Source organism: Centruroides sculpturatus, unplaced genomic scaffold, assembly GCF_000671375.1.
Source record: "Centruroides sculpturatus isolate CEXI.00-Female unplaced genomic scaffold, Cexi_2.0 scaffold475, whole genome shotgun sequence".
Classification (NCBI taxonomy): domain Eukaryota; kingdom Metazoa; phylum Arthropoda; class Arachnida; order Scorpiones; family Buthidae; genus Centruroides; species Centruroides sculpturatus.
Genome location: NW_019384712.1, coordinates 432,831 through 451,124, shown reverse-complemented (window position 1 = coordinate 451,124; position 18,294 = coordinate 432,831). Strand labels below are relative to the sequence as shown.

General features: G+C 28.7%; 1 protein-coding gene across 2 annotated transcripts in view; it reads right to left on the bottom strand.

The window, feature by feature from the left end:
* LOC111627855 (sorting and assembly machinery component 50 homolog) overlaps positions 1 to 17,788 on the bottom strand; it is a 56,941-nt gene extending 39,153 nt beyond the window's left edge. Inside the window, exons 1-4 of one of the 2 annotated variants that reach the window (XM_023371517.1) lie at positions 17,675 to 17,788; positions 15,893 to 15,964; positions 9,673 to 9,774; positions 2,581 to 2,668 (exon numbers count right to left, since the gene is read on the bottom strand). In XM_023371517.1, the coding sequence (XP_023227285.1) occupies positions 2,581 to 2,668; positions 9,673 to 9,774; positions 15,893 to 15,964; positions 17,675 to 17,695 (283 nt within the window). In that variant the 5' untranslated portion in view covers positions 17,696 to 17,788. Of the gene's footprint in view, positions 1 to 2,580; positions 2,669 to 9,672; positions 9,775 to 15,892; positions 15,965 to 17,591 lie in introns of both variants that reach the window. The other variant, XM_023371518.1, reaches the window with a different exon arrangement.
* Between the last annotated feature and the right edge of the window lie 506 nt (positions 17,789 to 18,294).

Genomic DNA, 18,294 nt, shown 5'->3' with positions numbered 1-18,294 from the left:
TCGATTATCCGAATCAATTGGGGACTGGGGTTGTTCAGAAGATTGATGTTTCGGATAACCGATTATGTACAAAAAAATATATTAATTTATCCCATCTTGACATTTTTCTCTGTTGCATGTCGCTTCGCGTTGAATTTTCGTCGATGTTAAGCCTAATGAAGACTATTGTATCGTTAAAAATTATTTTTTTATTTTGTATGAACAAAATAAATATATTGAAAAATATAAAAACAGTAAAAAATTATACTTCAGAAGTTAATTTAGTATTAAAAACGTAAAATATTTGAGTAGCCCAAGACATAGCCAAAGATTGCAGCTCCACAGTACTGGCAAAAATTAAAATTTGCCAACTGGAATTCTTTCGGATGATTGACGTTTCGGATGATTGGCTTTTGGATAATCGACGCTCTACTGTATTAAGAAGTGTGTCTTGCTCTATCTTAGTTTTTTTAGTGCATTTTCCAGTCATTAACAGTGTGACCTGTTAATACACATAACAAGTGGGTGTTGTGGGTTTGAGTCCCACTTTGGGCTGATTCTTTTCTTCCAGAATCTTCTAAATTAATTAATTATAATTACTAAATTTATCAAGAGATGGCTTAGTATTAATATAGTAGTAACATTAATATAGCCCAGTATAATCTGGCAATCAATTGGCATTGATTTCATTATCATTAACAATAAAATTATTTTAGAAATTAAACTTATAATATTAAGATATTTATTAAAGAGGCATTTAAGGTGCAAAGAATTATAAATAAGCTAATAAACTGGATTTTTTTTCTCTATCATTTTAAATATTTAATTGCAAAGCCATCAAAAATAAATAAAAGTGATCATAAATATCAATGTTGTCTTACATGATTTGTTTATTTATTACGAGCATATTTTTTTTTAATACGTACTGATAAATTGAAAAATAAAAACTAATTTTTATATAAAATAATACTATTTTTAGAGATGACGATGAAAAGCCTGTGGTGCCAGAATGTCATCATGCAGCAAGTACCCAGGATAATAAACAATGTTATGTTGCTCACAATCCATTTTTAGAGGTAGGATTCCAAATATATTAATTATATAACATTGCTTTTTTATATTTTATTCTGTTTTCATTTTATTGCTAATTCTTATTCAAAGTATTGCAATATGTCTTCAAGATAAATTTAAAATAAATTTACTTATGCATGTAGAAAGTTAAATTTACAGATTATTAAATTATATTGTAGTATTATTCATCAAACAACATTCACTGAAAATAGTTGTCTTCTTTTTGAGATTCAAAAGTTGGCAGGTATGGCTCTGTTTTATATTTTGCAAGACTATTGTTTAAATGCAAATTGAATATTATCATTTAATTGTTATTCATTAGCTAATAATACTTTGGATCAGCATTTAGGATTATTTTTAATATTTGTTTTTATTATTTCTGTACTATATTAACATAAAATTTATTTAATAGAGATTTATTTGGATTTTTACTTTATTCGTTAAAATTTTTAAACAATTCCTTATTAATTAATCAAAAGTATCAAAGTAGCTTTTTTTTTGCACATCTTTAACTTTAATTTAAAAGTTCTCAGAATTTACATCTTCATCAATAGAAACTTTTAAAATACATTAAAATTAGAATTTTTATCTATAATTAAAATTATTTAAATTTATTTAAAAATAATTAGATGTAAAGTCTTGGAAACATTCTAATATTTGCATTTGAATCTGTTTAAAATTGGAACTATTGTACTTCCTTGAGTCTAACAAGCAGTTTTTTTGCCTATTTTAGTTGTGTAAAAAAGAGATACATCTAACAATTAATAGTGTCTTACATTCACATTCCAAAACAGCAATCATAAATTGTCATAAGAGGTAATATGTTATCCATCAATAATAAATGCTTTCAGCTATACTGCTCAGTGGTCATATCAGTTTAAATGAACTTTAATGATAAAAAGTATTTAATTTAAACTCCTTTGTAATATGTTTGAATTACTTGTTTTAAAATGACATTAGTATGCAGTATTAAAAGAAAAGTTATTATATATGCACAATAACAGAAATAGAGCTACTAAACATTCTATATTCCATAATATTTATTATGTTTTTCTAACTTAATAAAACAATAAAATTGATTACTTAGAAAAGTTTCCTCCATAAGAAAGATCATAGAAGGATGCATCTTAAAATTGTTAGGATTACAAAGGTAATTTTTGTTTATGTCAACACTTTTCTTAGTTACATACTACCATTTTGGATTAATCATTTAATTAATCATAATTACTGAATGATTAACTTTGTTAATTAATTCAACTTTAGTGATTTTCTGATAATCATTAACTTTTATAATTAGTCAGAATATAGCTTAGTAAATTAAACACTAAAACAATATTGGAAGATTATGTAAAAAGTACTTTCTGTTTTTTATTCAAATAATAAGAAAAAAAGAGACTTGTAAGATCTGACAGAATGCAAGACATTAACTGACATTAAAATCTCAATAGATAGAATATTTTTATAAATTCAATTTAATAAGTTAATATTTTTCATTCTTTAAAAATAAAATTATTCAAATCAATTATTTACCTGAACTAGTATCTATGAAAACATCAACTCTCTTAAATGCATTTAATTTTTGTAATTTATCAGCTACAGAATAGATATTTAATATAACCTGAAAAAAAAAATTTTTTTATTTTATTCATGTGTATACTTTATATGTTCTTTTCTTAATATATTATTTATACATGTGTTTTGATTAGAATCTCAATTTAATACTATTAAGTTAGTAAAGATTTTTTTCATTTTGCATTGTTTACTCGTGTTCCATTTTTTTCTTTTAAAATTTATGTATTACAACATTAGTGAAATTATGTAACAAAATTATACTTTTTATATAAATATGGTATCAAAAACAACAGAAATATCTCAGATTTTATAACACAATTTGAAAGTTTTAAATTTATTTAAGCAATTGTTTAGTATTAAAAAATTAACTTAATTGTCAGTTATGCTTATTAATAACTGAAATGTGTAAATAACTCTGTTTGTGTGGAAAGTTTTCTATGAGCTAAGATATGTTTTGCAGTTCATTTCAATAATGTTATTAATGTGCTTTACTACTAAAATAATGTTTTACTGCTGATATTAAATGAAAAAAATATATGAATAAAACACACCTTTAACAATCCAGCAAATAAACTATTTTAGTAACATAAAAACGTTTTCAACTGTTTTTTAATGATCTTTAGTTAACATAAAACAGAATGTAAATATGAAAATAAGAATTCAGTGATAAAAACAAATAACGGAAAATGTAGTTGTGATTGATAAAATAATATAAATTAAGCTGAAAATGTCACTTAATAAAGAAATTAAATTAAATTAAAATAAACAATGTCTCTTAATAACATTAATTCTTGTAAAAAGACTGCCTTGTGGTAGCTAATGTGTCTGCATCTGTATGGTTGATGCAACCAGTTCTCTTGTGTGCTTTAAAGATCTCTAACCTTTCAAGATGTTTCATTGTGTGTAAATTTGTTGTTGGTTTAATTATTGCTGCTTGATCCCAATGGATTTGAATGTCCTGTTGTTTTGCATAAGCTGATAGTGTGGTGTTGTCGAGGTTCTTATTCTATTTTATGTTAACTGAAGAAGATCGTTAAAAAATGGTCAGAAATGTTTTTATGTTACTAAAATAGTTTATTTGCTAGATTCTTAAAGGTGTGTTTTATTCATATTATAGTTATCCAGTATGTACACATATATATATATATATATATATATATATCAGTTAACATTAATATTCTCAAATTTATAATATTTTGATAGTTAAAAGACAAGCACACACAATTTGAATTTTTCACAATAAATCCATTCTCACATCACAGGAGTACAAACCACAAAGTGGAGTTGACTTTTCTTTTAAGACTTTCTTGTCTAAACATACATATCTATTTAAAACATCCTTCTGACGGCAGTTGAATTTAGAATGTTACTTGTCTAATGGAAAATTCCTAAATTTATTGATAATTAACAGTCACACAAATGGATTAAAGTCTTCACAATTTGTCCTTTCTTGAAAAAATCTAAATTAGTACAATAGAGTCATCTTTCTGTTAACAATTTTTGACTCTGTAACTGTTTACTGTTCTATCAACTCCTGGTGGACTGAGCATTTTGTTTATGCATTTTTCTTAAAGATGCTATATGAAAACAATATATTATTAAATAATTTATCTTGTTTTAATGCTTGTTTTCTACTCTTTAATTTTTTGGTATATAATTTTACATATTTCTTACAGACATAATATATCATATAGAACACACTTGATGAACCTTTATGTCCGGTAACGTTTAAAATTCTTTAAGTATGTTCATTAACACCAGTAATTACATTGGAAGATATTGTTATATCATATAGCCTTTAAATTAAATTTTTAATGTATAATTTCACATTATAAAATTTAACTATAAAATAAAACAAATAATTTTTAATTAATTCATTTTACCCTTAAAAATTCACACTTCTGATGTCTGTAAGCAATTAAATGCTTCATTTTCATCCATTAATTTATGATTAAAGAAGATACAGAAAACAATTCAAGCAAATGAAAACAATGGAGGAAAACTACAAAAAGTTGAGAGCGAACATGAAAATCCATTTTATTTTTTTCTGTCACAACTAGGTGCATAGACAGACACTGGACACATCCTATTTCAGAATAAGCAATGAAAATTCATGATTAAGAACATCGGCAGCATTATATATGAATTACAGTAGTGATTCTAGATACTATACTCATGCAAAAAAAAAATTATATAAAACCAAATGAAAACAAATTACTTATACATAGTATGGGAATCAGTCAGAAGTCTGTTATTTTCACTTCAATAATATGTATGGGCATCTAAACATATGATTCTAGTAAAAAGAATTATGAACACTTCAACTTATTTGTATGTCTTCTAACTAGAAGTATTTTTCAGGAGTTTCTGCCTTGGTTTACTATTTTAATTATGAAAGCAATCTGTGACAAATATTGTTTATTAAATTGTAAAAGCAACTTCCTGAATAAACATTCAAAGAGTTTGCATGACTGAATACATATCAAGGATAATGTGTCACAAATTTTTCAAATAATATTAAAAACATTTTGTTGTAAGCAGATAATAGGAAACAATTGAAAAACATACTTGACTAAAGAATATTACAACTGTAGATAATGTTATGTTTACTTTGTTTTTGGTATCAAATTCTAAATCTACATCTCTCAAAGGAGAGATGATGTTTTTCAATTTGAGGTTTGTTAGAAATAAACGAATTTAATAATTAAAATATCCATTAACATACTAAATGATTTTTATAATTTAATAAATAATGTTTGATAATTCAAAATTCACATCTCTTATATTTTTCATATAATCAAGAAAATATTTTTGTACATTTTTGCAAAATAATAATAATTAAAAAAATATCAATAATATGCAACAACATGTTCTTGTTCATTTTATTATTTATAACAATTTTTACAATAAATGCATGCTAAATGCCAAATATTTCTAATACTGGGATTTAGCATACATTTACTATAAAAATCTCAGAATAAGTTTACTTTATAATATGTGACATTTATTGTAAAGTAATTTATTCTGAGATCTATGTAATAAAGAGATCTGTACTCTAATTTTGTAGTTACAAAATAAATCTCTTGTTTAAGCATAATAATAATAATAAAATGTAAAATATTTACCTCTTGAAAATTTTGAGATCCAAACAATTCCTTCATAGATTTGGCCAACACATCCTGTTTTGTTCTAGCTACTCCATCTATATTGATTTTATCTACTCTTGCCTGTAAAACACAACGATGTATATTAGTTTTATGTATATTTTAATGTAATGTTATTACTTATCATGGCTTTTGCATGGATAATTCAATATTAGTAGTAAAAATTAAAGAAAGAAAATGCAGCATTGAACAGTAAATGTAAAAATATTTTCAGATATTTTTTTAAAAGTTTTTTATCTGTTCAACTTGGCTCCCTAAGATTAAATCTTGAGTGCTCCACTGATGGGTAGATCTTGTTTATAACTGTTATTCAGACTGTTGATATTCAGCATTATCAGTTTAAGTTTTTGTGCCATTATTAGGAGTGGCTGGTATTATCATTACTTCTGGTTGGGTCTGTAGGATCTATAATAGTGTGAGATATTGGTTCAGTATTGTCTAGTTTTGATAGGACTTCATTTTCAGATTCATAAATATATTTTCTGTGAGTATTCTGTTCTTATTTGCAGAATTATTAATTAATTGTGATCCCAGAGTTGCATTAATATTTGGAATATATTTAAATTTATCTTGTTTCTTCATTTGGTTAGCAGATCCAATGGTGAATTTTCATTGTTAATGGAAGTGATTCTGAATTTTCAAGTCAGTGTAGAAAGTGATGATGTTAGCCTTGGGATAATTATTTCAATCATTTATTACTTTGTTTTGAGCCTTTAGTGGATTTGAATGGCTGTGAGTATAGTTTGGATATTGTCCTTGTTCTCTTCAATTGTGGAAAGGTCTTTACCATTGTTTTCTACAATTTCTGCGTAATCTGAACCATTTTGTAACTTACATGCATAAGTAACACCTAAGCATTCTTTTCATTATAATCACATTGATGACATTTATTGCATTTAGGAGTAGAACAATCTGTGTAAATGGTCCAAGTTTTGCATCCAGAACATAAAAGAGGGTGACCTGCTATTATAACTAAACTGGTCATATCTTTGATGTTAATAAAATACAGGTAGCCCTCAGTTTATGCCGCAGTTCCATTCCTACAAAAGCCGGCGCAAATCGAATCGGCGTAAAACGAACCCATATTTACAGTGAGATATAGGGTTAGGTTATATATACAGTGACCATACGTCCTTTATTTAAGAGGACAGTCCTTTATTTTAATGCTCTGTCCTTTAACTTTATTTATTTTCTAAAATAAGCATTTTGTCCTTTATTTTGTAAAGTTGATGCAAAGTTAAAAAAAAAATTTTTAATAATATATTGAACAAGTTAGTTTTGTATACGCCACTACGACCAGTGTTGCATTACTACATAGAGCGCAGTAGTGCAGTGTGTTGCCAACCAAACGGCCCACTGACAGTACCAGGGGTTTCTTCCTAATGTTATTAGAAAAGTGGTTTTAGCATTAGAAAAATCAGAAAATATACAAGCCAAAAAATGCAATGATGCTGTGTACACATTTTATCAAACGTGCATAGATTATCTAAATAATTGAAACATGTTTTTTTTATTGAAATAGAGGTGTTTGAAAGGATCATATTATGTGAAATCCCTTTGTGGGCGAAAGTATAGAAAAGCTATATCTTTTTTTCGAATCATTGGTCCGTAAATATACTCTACGGTGAATTATTTGATGAAGTTTCATGTGTAAAAAAATATGTCACAAACGAAAAGATCGAAGAATGGTGACAGAATAACCAGCCCTGCCATCAAAGGTGGATTGAGAGTTTTGAACATTTTACAGCAAAAGAAATTGTTTTCAAAAACATTTGAAAAATCGTAGAATTTTCTTTGTCTCCCTGGATCTAATGCCCCCCATTGAACGAATATTTTCATTGGTGAATAATATGTGGACGAATGAAAAAACTGATTTAANTATCCAGTATGTACACATATATATATATATATATATATATATATCAGTTAACATTAATATTCTCAAATTTATAATATTTTGATAGTTAAAAGACAAGCACACACAATTTGAATTTTTCACAATAAATCCATTCTCACATCACAGGAGTACAAACCACAAAGTGGAGTTGACTTTTCTTTTAAGACTTTCTTGTCTAAACATACATATCTATTTAAAACATCCTTCTGACGGCAGTTGAATTTAGAATGTTACTTGTCTAATGGAAAATTCCTAAATTTATTGATAATTAACAGTCACACAAATGGATTAAAGTCTTCACAATTTGTCCTTTCTTGAAAAAATCTAAATTAGTACAATAGAGTCATCTTTCTGTTAACAATTTTTGACTCTGTAACTGTTTACTGTTCTATCAACTCCTGGTGGACTGAGCATTTTGTTTATGCATTTTTCTTAAAGATGCTATATGAAAACAATATATTATTAAATAATTTATCTTGTTTTAATGCTTGTTTTCTACTCTTTAATTTTTTGGTATATAATTTTACATATTTCTTACAGACATAATATATCATATAGAACACACTTGATGAACCTTTATGTCCGGTAACGTTTAAAATTCTTTGAGTATGTTCATTAACACCAGTAATTACATTGGAAGATATTGTTATATCATATAGCCTTTAAATTAAATTTTTAATGTATAATTTCACATTATAAAATTTAACTATAAAATAAAACAAATAATTTTTAATTAATTCATTTTACCCTTAAAAATTCACACTTCTGATGTCTGTAAGCAATTAAATGCTTCATTTTCATCCATTAATTTATGATTAAAGAAGATACAGAAAACAATTCAAGCAAATGAAAACAATGGAGGAAAACTACAAAAAGTTGAGAGCGAACATGAAAATCCATTTTATTTTTTTCTGTCACAACTAGGTGCATAGACAGACACTGGACACATCCTATTTCAGAATAAGCAATGAAAATTCATGATTAAGAACATCGGCAGCATTATATATGAATTACAGTAGTGATTCTAGATACTATACTCATGCAAAAAAAAAATTATATAAAACCAAATGAAAACAAATTACTTATACATAGTATGGGAATCAGTCAGAAGTCTGTTATTTTCACTTCAATAATATGTATGGGCATCTAAACATATGATTCTAGTAAAAAGAATTATGAACACTTCAACTTATTTGTATGTCTTCTAACTAGAAGTATTTTTCAGGAGTTTCTGCCTTGGTTTACTATTTTAATTATGAAAGCAATCTGTGACAAATATTGTTTATTAAATTGTAAAAGCAACTTCCTGAATAAACATTCAAAGAGTTTGCATGACTGAATACATATCAAGGATAATGTGTCACAAATTTTTCAAATAATATTAAAAACTTTTTGTTGTAAGCAGATAATAGGAAACAATTGAAAAACATACTTGACTAAAGAATATTACAACTGTAGATAATGTTATGTTTACTTTGTTTTTGGTATCAAATTCTAAATCTACATCTCTCAAAGGAGAGATGATGTTTTTCAATTTGAGGTTTGTTAGAAATAAATGAATTTAATAATTAAAATATCCATTAACATACTAAATGATTTTTATAATTTAATAAATAATGTTTGATAATTCAAAATTCACATCTCTTATATTTTTCATATAATCAAGAAAATATTTTTGTACATTTTTGCAAAATAATAATAATTAAAAAAATATCAATAATATGCAACAACATGTTCTTGTTCATTTTATTATTTATAACAATTTTTACAATAAATGCATGCTAAATGCCAAATATTTCTAATACTGGGATTTAGCATACATTTACTATAAAAATCTCAGAATAAGTTTACTTTATAATATGTGACATTTATTGTAAAGTAATTTATTCTGAGATCTATGTAATAAAGAGATCTGTACTCTAATTTTGTAGTTACAAAATAAATCTCTTGTTTAAGCATAATAATAATAATAAAATGTAAAATATTTACCTCTTGAAAATTTTGAGATCCAAACAATTCCTTCATAGATTTGGCCAACACATCCTGTTTTGTTCTAGCTACTCCATCTATATTGATTTTATCTACTCTTGCCTGTAAAACACAACGATGTATATTAGTTTTATGTATATTTTAATGTAATGTTATTACTTATCATGGCTTTTGCATGGATAATTCAATATTAGTAGTAAAAATTAAAGAAAGAAAATGCAGCATTGAACAGTAAATGTAAAAATATTTTCAGATATTTTTTTAAAAGTTTTTTATCTGTTCAACTTGGCTCCCTAAGATTAAATCTTGAGTGCTCCACTGATGGGTAGATCTTGTTTATAACTGTTATTCAGACTGTTGATATTCAGCATTATCAGTTTAAGTTTTTGTGCCATTATTAGGAGTGGCTGGTATTATCATTACTTCTGGTTGGGTCTGTAGGATCTATAATAGTGTGAGATATTGGTTCAGTATTGTCTAGTTTTGATAGGACTTCATTTTCAGATTCATAAATATATTTTCTGTGAGTATTCTGTTCTTATTTGCAGAATTATTAATTCATTGTGATCCCAGAGTTGCATTAATATTTGGAATATATTTAAATTTATCTTGTTTCTTCATTTGGTTAGCAGATCCAATGGTGAATTTTCATTGTTAATGGAAGTGATTCTGAATTTTCAAGTCAGTGTAGAAAGTGATGATGTTAGCCTTGGGATAATTATTTCAATCATTTATTACTTTGTTTTGAGCCTTTAGTGGATTTGAATGGCTGTGAGTATAGTTTGGATATTGTCCTTGTTCTCTTCAATTGTGGAAAGGTCTTTACCATTGTTTTCTACAATTTCTGCGTAATCTGAACCATTTTGTAACTTACATGCATAAGTAACACCTAAGCATTCTTTTCATTATAATCACATTGATGACATTTATTGCATTTAGGAGTAGAACAATCTGTGTAAATGGTCCAAGTTTTGCATCCAGAACATAAAAGAGGGTGACCTGCTATTATAACTAAACTGGTCATATCTTTGATGTTAATAAAATACAGGTAGCCCTCAGTTTATGCCGCAGTTCCATTCCTACAAAAGCCGGCGCAAATCGAATCGGCGTAAAACGAACCCATATTTACAGTGAGATATAGGGTTAGGTTATATATACAGTGACCATACGTCCTTTATTTAAGAGGACAGTCCTTTATTTTAATGCTCTGTCCTTTAACTTTATTTATTTTCTAAAATAAGCATTTTGTCCTTTATTTTGTAAAGTTGATGCAAAGTTAAAAAAAAAATTTTTAATAATATATTGAACAAGTTAGTTTTGTATACGCCACTACGACCAGTGTTGCATTACTACATAGAGCGCAGTAGTGCAGTGTGTTGCCAACCAAACGGCCCACTGACAGTACCAGGGGTTTCTTCCTAATGTTATTAGAAAAGTGGTTTTAGCATTAGAAAAATCAGAAAATATACAAGCCAAAAAATGCAATGATGCTGTGTACACATTTTATCAAACGTGCATAGATTATCTAAATAATTNAAAAAGTATCCATCTTTAATTGTTTACATTTTTGTTTTCTTTCATTGAGAATTTCGGAATATGGTCGAATGAATGTGATGATGCTTGTTTTTACATTTGCACTTCGCTCCCAATCATTGTCTAACTCACAAAGTTCATCTGTCAAACTTTCCATAGTTGAAAGGATACGTTAACCCGACATAGAGCTACGGACGAGCGGAGACACTGATTGGTCGACCACCGGTCACCGTAGAGCATTTATAAGGTCAGTTTGAGCAAGAAAATTGAAGGTGGATAAGAAGAGATAGATATCGTCTGGCCAACGAGAAGTAGATTTGTCTCACTAACGATAGTTTGTGATCGCCGTAAGTGCTACTGTGTCGTAAGGTGTTTTCCTAAATGAACTGATACAGGATGCATTCATTGGCGCTATGGATTGGACTATTAAGTTTGATAACTTGACTCATGGGTACCTAAACGTTTAGTGTTTTAATATTAATTTAATGCAAATGTACACATACCCAATAATATTAAACAGAAAAAATAAATATATTCAATAAAAATCTTTGTTTTAACGAATGTACAATGTCGCGGCTTGGTAAATACGTCAACACTGAAATGAAAATCAGTCTGGCATAGGGAAAATCGGGGAATTACATGGCAAATTGCATAGCGGCGTTATTGTGAGCCGGCGTAAACCGAGGGCTACCTGTACCGAAGCAATTCAGTCTTAATGTCTCTTTTCAATTCATCATGTCTGATGTTTGTAAGAATGTACTCTAACTCTTCTAATTAACTCACACTTAGTACACTTTATGACTCTACAGGAATTTAAAAACTTTTTCATTTTACAACTGGTTTGTAATCCAATAGTGAAGACATACGACATCAATGCTTCAAATTGTAAAATAACTTTCAAATCTGCAAGTCACTTAAATCTTGTATATCATATGATCCACTACCAGGATTGACAATAAACAGTAATATTTTTTTCCAGTTAATGTCTATTTAAAGTTTAAAAGATAGAATTTTCATTTAAGAGAGTTGGAATTTTCTATTGAGATGATTTGAATTAGGCACTTCCTCCATACTATCAGAACAAGGACTTGGAAAGTAGCTATTGCATATCTGCTCTCCATTGTATTAAATTGAATTAATAAGGTAATGCAATATATGGCTGATATGCCAAGGGGAGAACTTTCTATGGGAAAATAGTCTCTATTTAGGTCTTAATACACGAAGAAAACCAAGAAAACATCATGAAGCCTCTAGACCAGGGATGTCCAACCCACGGCCACACTGCAGCCCACTTAATATTTTTATGAAGCCCACTGCACCCTAAATTTTTTAGGTACATTTTCATTTATTTTGTAAAGTATGTAATAAAAATTATTCTTATTTCACTGGACACACTTTGATGTCGTAATGACATAATTGGTGCTAGAAAATTGTTTTATTTAGAAAACTGTTATGCATGTGGGGTAGTATATATTGCTGTAAACAATTCTTTTCATGCATGAAAAACATCAAAACTGTAAAAGAAATAGGTTGAGTGATTCCCATTTAACTAACATTCTTAGAATTAAGACTAGTACCATAAACGCAGATATTGACAATATTACGAAATGAAAGCAATGTCAAAAACCGCATTGAATTTATTTTTATTTTGTGTGAGTATAATTTTTTCATGAATTTTATCAATTTTCTTACTCCATGTTTTTGGGAAATTTTTCCATATTCTAAAACTATGCAAGATGTGTTATGAAAATCAGGAAGTACCCAGTCGACCACCCTATAACACTGTAAATTATTCCGTTTTATATGAATTCCATGTTGTACGAGTCACTTAGATTTTACAAATACGTGTGCCGGGCTGTAAACGGCTCACATATTTGTAAAATCTAAGTGACTCGTACAATATGGAATTCATATAAAATGGAATTATCAACAGTGTTATAGGGGGGGTCGACTGTACATGTGTATAGTTTGTCATAATAAATAAATTATTAATACTGATTATTTACTGGAATATTGTATTATATAACCTTACAGACACCAAAACCTGAAGAAAAAAATTTTTAATGAAAACAAACAAAATTAACTCTATATTCAATAGACACCATCAGCTCCTATAACTAGAACATAAAATGGAATAATATTTAAAAAAAAAGTAGAACAGAACTTTTAAAATATAATGCTGCATCCAAGTTATGTATGAGGAGACTTGCACATGCACAGAGATCATGCGGAGAAGAAAAAAATTCAAACATAACATATAATATTGAAAAAGTTATAAATTATTTGAATTTTTGCTGATTTTGGTGCGAGGGTATTTATTTGCATATTAAGCCTGTATTTCTAGCAGTGACTTTAGAAATATTGTACTGTTATTCTTGATAAAAGATTACCACATTTAAGATACCACGTTGCACCACAATGTACTCGAGTTAGCGCATCTGGCTTGTTACAATTCTGTATTCTAATTCAAGAGAATATGCACAGGGAAGAGGTGTGCCAATGGGAAGTCCATTGTCTGGAGACTTATGCAAAATGGTGATCAGAGTATTACAAAGTAAGGTCCTTCCCTCCTTTCTCCCAAATATTATCCTATAAGGAAGGTATATTGACGATATCATTATTCTTTGGAAAACTGAGCCAGATCTAGAACATCTTAAGGAAACAATGAACAACAACCCATATGGCCTCCTAGTGGAACTTGAACAATATAGTAAGGATAAAATCCACTTCTTGAATATAGTCATAGAAATTAAAGAAAGGGTGGTACAAACTTATGTCTATAGAAAACCTACAGCGGTATCGACATACGTGCCATTTGAATCATGTGACCCATTTTCTTATAAGATAGCGGTGTTTAGAGCATTGGTAAAAAGAGCCTATATGCATTCTTCCACCACCAAAGCCCTCCAATGAGAAGTAAATTACATTAAAAAGATCACTAAAGAGCATGGTTATGGCAACATTATAAATAGATTGTGTAAGCAGCACCTATGTTTACAAAAATCTTATAGAAGAAAAGGTAGAGGTGCAAAATATTAAAAATGAAGAAAACATAGAGAGGGTACCAATAACATATAACCCACATCTAAAGGCAATGTATGAAAAAATTGCAAAAGTAAGGGAAATTAAGATTGCATACAAAAGAAACCCGTCCATATAAAGTTTATTAAGGAACGGAAAGGACAATCCTAACCCAAACAGACTTCTAGGAATAAACAGTATTCCATTAAAAGAAAACAGATGGGATAGGCTTTTAGTGTATATCGGATCCACCAAATGTTCATTAGCCACAAGAATAAAAGAGCATAAATCCGACATCACACATAATAAATGTACGACAGCCCTACGTATGCAACAAACCTGAGCATCCACCTATCTTCAATGAAGCGCATGTTATCCGCACCATCCAACATCCCAACACCAAGAGCAACTAAAAACTTTGAAAGCAATGGAAATCTTTAAAGCCGACCACAAATCCATATGCATTAATTTCAAAAAAGAAATGAATAGCATGGGAATTTTTACTAGACAATAAATCATAATATATTTTATAAGATAAATTTAAATAGGGTATTGTGCACATAACGAATCCCCATTGGTAGAAAATATATTTGAAATAGTTCGTGGATTCCTTCCATGTTCAGAATTTTTCAGAAAAAGGGCACATTCCAAATTTTTAAAAATATTCGAATTAATGAATTCAGTTATAACAGAAGATATAAAATAAGCCTGAAGAAGAGCCCAGGAGGGGCATCGAAAACATTCACAGATATTTTGAAGAGTTTCATGCCGGTTATTGGTTAATTGTAGGTTATGTATTTTGAACACTCTTGATAAACTTTCAATATGTTTATGATGTTTCTTTTATTTACTTTCAAGTACTTATGAAATATTTCAAATTTATTTATTTAAGTAAGTAATTAAGTATGTAAGTAGTGTTATTAAAGCCAACTGCTGAATTATATCAGGCTACATTACTACTACTATTATTAATTAAATGCTGAAGTAATTTGGTATTAGAAGTAGGTGTTAGGTGCCATCCCTTGATAAATTTAATAATTATAATTTAAACTGATATTTTAGTAATTAAGTTAGAAGGTTCTGGAAAAAAAGAATAGGCCCTAAGTGGACTAGAACTTGCAATTCTCAGTTACCATGCAGTCATGTTGCTAGTTATGCTACATGGACCTCTGATCCTTGCCTCCAGAAGTTATTAATTTGGATATAACTATACAATACCAAATTATTTAACATTTAATTAATAATAGTAATAGTAAAGTGGCCCAATATAATCCAACAATTTGTTTGACTTTATTATATAACTATCACGTTTAAGATGTTTATATTTGTAAATAGTGATTAATTCTTCATATAAAAAATTTAAGAATTACTTTATGGTAATATTAATTAATTTTTACCTCTAAATGGAAAAAGCTGATATCTGTAATGATCTAAAGCCATAAAATTCATTAATTTATCTGTCTTTTAATACTTAAATGCAATTTCTGTTTAAAATTTTTGTTTCTTAACATTTTAAAAATTAATCAATATTACCATAAAATAATTCTTAAATTTTTTATATAAAGAATTAATCACTACTTACAAATATAAACACCTTAAACCTTAATTTTCAAGACATCTTACTTCTTAGTGTTTAAGTTATGGAAACAAACTTTAAAGCACTTACTGAAACTTTTTCCAAATATATGTTATCCCCTTTGTCTCTCATTTTCTCTTCTTCTATCCCTGTAGGATAGGACTGAAAAACAAAGAGCTTAGTTTTAATTCAAATTATGAAATATTTATTTATTTACTTGTGAGCACTAAATTGGCCTTTCTTTATTGCTAGACTTATTACACCACCACAGGACATCAGATTAACCTTAGAAAATCACTTTATTATTTCAAAAAGAATGCATTTTGGATCTGAAAGTCCCTCATCAGCATGTTGTACACTAAATAAATCTATAGAATGTTGTCGTGTGTTATACATAAGTTTTTTTAAAAATATGCATCACAGCCATTGTTCGAACTGAATTTAAAAAATTTTTTTACAATAAATCTAGCAATAAAGAAAGGTCAATTTAGTGCTCACCAGTAAATACGAAGACGAGACAAGAAGTGTATCTTAGTATAAAATATTTACTCAATTTTTAAAATAATCTGCAATAAGTTTTAAAAATAAGTGAGATAGCTTTTGGTGTAAATAACAAACTCATCTAACAAGAAAGATGTTCTCAGACATAAAAATCAATAAAACTCCCACATTAAAATGAAATTATTATTTGCTTTTGTCAAAATCAAGTTTACAACATATAATCATTCCATTCTATAATAAACTTCACGTAACATTGAATTTCCAAGTGCTCAAACATAACGATGATATATAACATGAGATAGGTCTCTTCCGGTGTGTGCGGTCGTGCGGCGGGGGAGAGGAAGCGGTGGGTTGGCGTCCAATAGCGATTGCCAGGCCAGAGACAAGGTTAGACCTTGTCTCTGGCCTGGCAATCGCTATTGGACGCCAACCCACCGCTTCCTCCCCCCGCCGCACAACCGCACACACCAAAATAGATCCACCCCCTCGAAACCGACACCCGATCCTAGAGAATAATAACATAAGATACTTTACAAGTTGCAATTAAGTTTAAGAAAGAGAATACACAGTGGCGCATTATAGCTTTATGGGGCCCAGACAAACTTGAATTAGGGTCCGCACGTAGCATTGCTTTCAAACATTTTTCTTCGGGAAAGTTTTTGTATCGCCGTTCTTTTTAATGCAACCAGCGGGTTAGGTTCCGCACTGCGCCCACGCCACATTGGCCATCTAGGGACCCAGATACAGGCCAAATTTTAATTTCAATATTCTTACTACAATTATGAGTTTATTAAAGATCGGTTCAAGGCTCCCCTGTCAGCAAGATTCCGGGTAATTGCTTTTTCCCCCCACAGGATAACATGCCATTGAGAATACACCAGTTTAAACTTCACAAAAAATTGCAATTTTTTAAATATATATTAATTACTTAGATAAACTCAGTTCAGTGTAATAAAAGAGATTTTATTTTAACAATTCTGAACTAATATAGAAACATTTAAATCCCACCAAATTCCCCCAAAAGGTGGGAAATGTTTTGAATTATATAAGATTTTAATATCTGTACGACAGTTTTTATTTACTAAAAAACTCCAATTTAATAAATTTACATCGAGACAATCAAATATAGCATAATTTTAATATTATAAAAACTTTGTTTTTACAATATTATCATAAAACGGGCACAAGTTACTTTTAGTTAATTGTTTACGTATTTGTATATGAACGATTTATCTAAAAGTAACTTCTACCGGTTCTAATAGAGTTGTTATCAAGAATTAGTAATTACTTCTCCAAGTTGTAAGTTCTATATAATATATCGAAATATATATATACTCGAATACAGATTTTATACTTTTCTCGCATTTATACCTTTGCTTGAACAGTTCCCATTACAAAATAACTTAATTTCACTTGTAAAACTTAAGGTGAAGAAGCGGTCAACGAAATTGAATCAATGGCGCCATCTGCAAAATTATTATATATAAAAATTTACACTTGTTAAAAATAAAAAAAAATATAAAAATAAAATACATAACTAAGTAATTTATTATATACTTATATATATATATTATACTTCGTGTAATATATATATTATACACAAAGTGTTTTTATTCCCGTTAAATAAATAATAAGTTTAATAAATATTTTTGCCACTTCGAGCGCTTCAATCGCGTATAGTCCTAAGTTTGGCTGGAGCCAGAGTCGGTAGATTAACTGGTCTTTCGACTAATAGTTCAAACTTAGCTAGAGACAATATTTGCCGCTAGTCGGCGCCACTGTTAGCAGGAGATCGTTGTTCTTGCTAGGTATATACTGAAGTCAGTGATTTTGACCTATAATAATTGTTTTTTTAGCTACATAAAAATGCCAACGTGCTTTGTGCCAGGATGCAAGGCAGGATATAAGTCATCGAACGAGAAGAGACATTTCTTCCGTGCTCCTAGCGATAAGATTGAGGAGTGGATGCGATGCATTCCACGAGACGACAA